Source organism: Xyrauchen texanus, chromosome 38 (genome assembly GCF_025860055.1).
Source record: "Xyrauchen texanus isolate HMW12.3.18 chromosome 38, RBS_HiC_50CHRs, whole genome shotgun sequence".
Lineage (NCBI taxonomy): Eukaryota > Metazoa > Chordata > Actinopteri > Cypriniformes > Catostomidae > Xyrauchen > Xyrauchen texanus.
In genome coordinates this window covers 15,949,554-15,956,102 of record NC_068313.1, presented here as the reverse complement: position 1 = coordinate 15,956,102, position 6,549 = coordinate 15,949,554, and the positions used below count along the sequence as shown (strand labels likewise).

General features: G+C 36.9%; 1 protein-coding gene across 2 annotated transcripts in view; it reads right to left on the bottom strand.

The window, feature by feature from the left end:
* LOC127631799 (calcium-binding protein 8-like) overlaps nucleotides 1-6,117 on the bottom strand; it is a 71,291-nt gene extending 65,174 nt beyond the window's left edge. The window contains exon 1 of one of the 2 annotated variants that reach the window (XM_052110146.1): nucleotides 5,438-6,117. Coding sequence is in view for 1 of the 2 variants with exons in the window: in XM_052110145.1 (XP_051966105.1) it covers nucleotides 4,257-4,396 (140 nt within the window). In the remaining variant the exon portion in view is untranslated. Of the gene's footprint in view, nucleotides 1-4,256; nucleotides 4,397-5,437 lie in introns of those variants that run through there. The other variant, XM_052110145.1, reaches the window with a different exon arrangement.
* Between the last annotated feature and the right edge of the window lie 432 nt (nucleotides 6,118-6,549).

Genomic DNA, 6,549 nt, shown 5'->3' with positions numbered 1-6,549 from the left:
GTTACCCCATGAGTTTAAGGTTTAAAATTGTTCTTGTATAAGCTCCATATCTCTCCATAAAATTTGGAGATATAAGTGCCTTAATAACAGACTTTAACCTATCTAACAGTGGAAATGCTACCCCATACAGATTCTGTAATTAATCAAACATAAAAGCAGGACCATCTGGTCGTGTATTCTCTATCAAATTACTTTTTTCCTGCTGAGTTCCCATTAATATCTATAAAGTTTAATTTTACAACAAGTTTTTGAGTTACTCAAAAATGATTTATAAAAATAAAACAAAATAATTTGTTTTACATTAACAAATTAATGTCTGTAACAGTGTGAAAGTTAATTAATAAGTATTTTGCTTTTTATTTCTTCATGTTTATAGGATATTGTCAAAATGACTAAAGCACCATATGTCAACACTCTGCACAAGTGTAGCTGAATTGGCCAAATAAATCATTGTCCCTGGAAGGGGAAAAGCATAGACAGACTATATATGTGGGCAATTTTAATTAAAGTAATTATCACAATGCTTCCAATTTCTGAAGAATTCAATTATTTCAGAATAATGACCATTGTCCACAACAACCCTCTATAGCTGACCACTCATCCGTGAAATCTATGTTTCATACAGTCTATGTCTCTTATATCATTCTGGGGTCTCTACAAGTAAGCTAAAGAAAATTAACTAAAATCTATATTTCATGTCCATGTATTTATTTATTTGGTAAGTGACCATTTATAGGTGGGATAATGAACTAAGGCTGTCATTACTGCTAAATAAACCCCTACACAGGTGAGTCCACAATGTCAATCTGGGATTCAAAACCTAAATTTAAACCTAGAAATAAACAGAAAGTTTCAAGATTTTTGACATCAATAAATATTTAAGATTCTGAACTATTTCTATTGGTCACTATTCAAAAAAGCAAATTCGTAAACACCAGTTAATGCATTAGCTATCATGAACTAACAATGGACAATATATATGTATTTTTACAGCACTGATTAATTATTGTTAATGTTAGTTAATAAAAATATATATATTTTTATATATAGTTTTATTGTATTTGTTACTAATATTAACAAATACAACTTGTGATTTTAAAACATGCATTACTATATGTTGAAATTAGCAATAGCCAAGATTAATAAAATGCTATAAAAGTATTTTCCATTGTTAGTTTATACATGTTAACTAATATTTTTAATTCATTTTAACAAATGGAACCTTATTGTAAAGTGTTACCGTTCACTGCTTTTCATGCAAGATGCTCTTTGGAACGTTCCAAATTATGTTGGATAACATGGATTGCCAGGTTAGGAACATGCCAACTTGAGTGCATGCTGTCATAAAGCAAAAGAGGCACCAAATATATAATAAATACTTAGTACAAAAAAAAGAATGTACATAATATAATGTGTATAGAAAGAAACTTAATATTATGTATAAAATAAGAACAAATATAAAAAAAAAGCATTTTGCACTTTTGAACCCTAGTGTATATACAAGTTTAAAGAGTTAGGAGAATTTAAGAGAAAGAGAATGAAATTAGCATTGGTTCACTTAAGCTGCAGTGACTAAATTCTTCGAGACACTACAATCATCATCATTTAGCATACTCCCTGGAGCAGAACCTGAGGCTGCATGACTGACAGTCTGGGTGTGCCAGAGGGAAAAAATGACTAATTTACCTGCCTTCTTACTAAAGAAACTATTATGCTTTTCACATGATAAACAGCTGAGAATTCATGACAAGTAAATAAACCTAAAATGGAGTGCATTTGGAAAAACTAATTAGAAATGTTAATAATTTATTATGATACCCTTATTTAAGCAATATCACACGAGCAAGAGTGTGATATGGTCATCAGCACCGCTTTTATTCGGCTGCAGACTGAGTGCCGAAATAGGAAAAACTGAGTACGGTCATAAAAACGCATTTGTACATGGAACTACTTTATTAGGCGGCAGATCAGAATCTGCCGTTGCTGGTTCATAACAAAGGATGCGTCCAAGCCTCCATTAGTAATTCAAAAATGTCACTTCAGAAATAGTATCATGGCTTGTGCTGTTTCTAACACGTTATTGGATAAACAAGGATGGATGGATGGATGAATGTGTGCATACGTGTGTGTTTGTGTGTGTGTGTGTGTGTGTGTGTGAGAGAGAGAGAGAGAGAGAGAGAGAGAGAGAGAGAGAGAGAGAGAGAGAGAGAAAGAGAGAGTGAGAGAGTGATCACGTCTGCATGTGTGATCACCTGTTGCCACTCCCAAGCAGAGATGCTTTCAGTTTTCTGAAGATCAGCTGTTCTCAGAGGAAAAATAGCATTCAAGCTGGGGTATTTCTCCCTAATTCACGGTAGTCATTCGAAAGAGTCATTTACTGAATAAAACGCAATGTCCTCCATTTAAAACAGTGTGTATCCAATGTGGAAAGTCTGGTTAAAGGTAAGTTCGTGTAATTAATCAGTCTATTGTGTCTCTCAGCTGTGATGAGCTGTAATGCTGAAGTTGTTCGTTTAAAGCTGTTTAAAGCTATTTCCTAGCTTTAGTACTGTAGCGATCATTAAGAGCTGTTGTATGTAGATGCAATTGACTTCACATCACCAACTGGCTCATATTACACACCAAATTTTTCTTTTGCCACCACCTGCTGGCTAGCATATTTAATGTAAAGAAAATACATGTTAAAAAAAGACAAACCATAGCTCTTAACAGATCAGCACTGCTCTTACACTTTAGTTTAGAACGGCACGTACACAAGCGGAGTGATACACACAGTGAAGCATCCGAGTGTTAATGGTGTCAGACCACCACTGCTCAAGGAACGTCTCAATCATATTCGAGGACCGGAACTAACTGTTGTATATATATATATATATATATATATATATATATATATATATATATATATATAAATATATAACGTATTTAGGATACAGTGGGGTTCAGAAGTCCACATTTACAAATTTTTTTATTCAAAATTGTATTTAATCAAATAAGCCCATTTGTGACATGGAACATGTTGACTCCTTTGCACAGAAGGTTTGATTACTTTGCTTCCATTGAAGCACATAAGATACACTTCGGAACATTCTCTATATAATGCTGGGATAACATGGATCATCAGGTTTTGCTAAAACTTGTGGAGCCTATGCCAGCTCAAGTGCATGGTGTTATGAAAGCAAAAAGAGAGAGAAAAAAAATCTTCACTAAAATTATTATCCTATTAGCCTATTAAAAAAGGCTTTAAATTAGAAAAATACAAGAATTTTCAAGAGAACTCAGACTATAACCACACTGTATGAATAAAGGAAAGTGTATTTAAATCATGTAAAGAATAACCGTGTCCTTTAAGATTTCCATTGTTTTAATGCCATTATTTTTTTTTTTCCAGTTCAATTAAAAGGTCCTGAGGTGTGACGAATCACTCATTCAAATTAGAAATATTCCATGTACTCTCTTAATTAATATAGGTTGTAAAAAGTGCATGTATAATACTTATAAGAATTGGAACAATGTTGTTTACAATTGTTTTAAATGAATAGCATCACATTGAAGGGCACTGCTTGACATGTGATGTTCAGGAGGAATACTCAAGAGTTTAAGTAGAGATAAAATCAGCATTGATCACAAGCACGTGTTCAACTGAGTGCAAAACTTTCCAGTCCAAAAAAGAGCCACAACACCTATAAAAAGGTTAATGCAAACATTCTTCAGACTTTTCAAATTGCAATCATAATTACAAGTGTAGATGTGAAAGAGGTAAGAAGTGTCTTACAGTACAAATTATAAAAAAAATATATTATTTATTCATTGTAAATAATACAACAAAAAAAAAACTGCCATACCCCACAAGATCTTGTTGAAAAAATAGATTAAATAAACCAGAAAAGGTCTGCATCTAATTACAGGACGCTCCTCAAAGTCACTCACAAAGACTTCTAGTGCTGGCAATGTGTCACACCATATTATGTCAAAATATGCATCTTCTCAGCTCTAACCTCCTAAAAAGACAATATATAGGTGGTATATAGACGGTGTGAATGACAGAATCAACCATAAAGTCATTTCAAGTTATTAAAATCAATACATATAGTTTCACAAGCAAGAGATCACACACATGCCAAAACAGGAGAAATATAGCAGAGAAATGGCAACAGATTATTATTATTTATTGAGAGTTATTTAATTTAATCAAAAAGAAAAAAAAACTTTACTGCATAGTGTTATAGCATCCCTACAGCCTTGCTGTTGCTTACCCATACTGGTCATACTCTACAGGGAACTGAAGCACAACCGGCTCCCTCCCAGGGCTCTCCATACCACTGCTCGGGACACACAGCCCCTCTCCTTCAGACCTCTCCATCCGAGGGTCCAGATACAGATTGGTGACATCCATCTAACGGCACACTCCAGCTCGGAGAGCAGCAGCAGGCTGTCCCTGAGTTCCACAGCCAGACAATGTCCCACTGCTGGTCCTTCCCCCCGCGAGCACCATCGAGTGCCCAGAAATCCCTAGTTAATATATCAGCAGCCTGGAGCAGGTAGTCACTCATTCATTCAGTCATTCAGCCAGTCACAAAGTCAGCCGGTTCCTCATGTCACACTCTGGCATCAGTCATCAGTGGACTCAACATTGGCTCAGTGACACAAGCAGCTGTGCTGCTGCGATTACACTGAGAACACAAACACACATGCTCAGACACACTGCTGACCAGCCCCTTAGATTAGCCCTCTCTGTGTGTACACTTTACATCGCACTTCTAGGTTGTCTTATTATTCGAAAGTCTATCAATTTGTTCCTGTGCAGGGATGATGAGAGATTGGGGGTGTTGGCTGGGTGCCACCTGACTTGTCAAATGAGAATAAGGTGAAAAATTTGCACTGAAAATTGCCATCTGAGCACCATAAATGCATAATACATCATGTTTGTGCATTGCACACATTTTGGTTGTCTGTTTGTGTTGAACAGCAGTTAGATTATTGCAATGATCTTGCAGTTCAAAGAAGACCTTGGAGGTAAAAACAGCCATAGCATTAACCACCGCTTACTTTGCATTTGAAAGGTAATACGATATGTATATATACTGTAGATGGATGGATGGATGGATGGATGGATGGATAGATAAATAGATTGATTGAGATTGATATGTTGATGTATGGTCATATATCAGAATTTTCAATGGGTATATTTTTGCATATGATGTTTAAAAGCTGTAAGAAGACTAGAGTGAATACAAAAAATAATCAAGTAATGATCGAAGTCAAGATTCCTATTAAACAGTTTTCAATCATAAATGTCCTATAACTGAAAATAAACACAACAGGTGCAAAACTAGAAGGAAACCATCCTGCCCCACATATCCTCCTTGATAAAGAATATATCACAAAAATACACTTCAGATATTTGATTTATAAACTCTCAAAGTAACGCTCTTACCTTTAATGGTTAATTATGGTAATTTAATGGTTGATCGCTCAAATAAATCCCGTTGCGGTGATGACTAGCGCAGATATTGCAATACGGAATCCAAATTTTCGTGGCGCTGAAATCCGCGTTCATAAAGTCTTGTTGGTTAATTAAGGGGGGAATTCGCCAGTTCTCGATGTAATTCGCGATTATATTCGCTGTTACTTTCAGCCATCAGATGCGATATGGAGTGGACAGCGCTCCCTAATTTTTCCGATTATTATCCGAAAAATAAAACACGCCCGACTTGCCGCAAAAAAGCAAGGAAACCAGTTGGACTTTTCCTCCAACTCCAAACAGTTTTAATGACCCCCTGGATTCTTCAGAACTTCCATGATCTGAAGAGAATTCCAGCTCATAGTTCCCGAGCTTAATTGATTGGCGTTGTTGAAAATACACAAAGCTGCTCATAGATTTTCGGCTGCCACACACACGAGCCTTATAAATCACGGGCAACTGATCCACAAACAATAAATAAACATCGCTGTCAAATCAGCAGTACAGCTGGATAGTGTTCTCCGCGAGCTGTTGGGAGGCATAACCAGATCCAAAAAAGAAATAGTTGATTCCTATGATAAATAAGCAGATACTGTAGACTCCTCACTCATACAGCATGAATTAACCCATTGAACACAAGGACGGACTGACTGAGCGCTCGAGTGATTTAGTCAACTGGGTCCAGCCTACCAGCTGATACTGTTGTCATTCATCCGCAGCCGCAGGGGAGCCCCGGGATCAGCTGGAATCACTGTATCAGATGATGTCATATCATCTACGCAACCTATCTGCAGCTTTTGCATACAGTCCGTCCATCCATCCATCCATCCATCCATCCATCCATCCATCCATCCACCCATCCATCCACCCATCCCTTCACCCACACATCCACCCATCCATCCACACATCCACCCATCCCTTCACCCACACATCCACCCATCCACCCATCCTTCACCCACATCCACCCATCCATCCATCCATCCCTTCACCCACCCATCCATCCCTTCACCCACCCATCCATCCATCCATCCATCCACCCATCCATCCATAATCAGGAGTATCGGAATAGTTGTGTGTGGGCTATA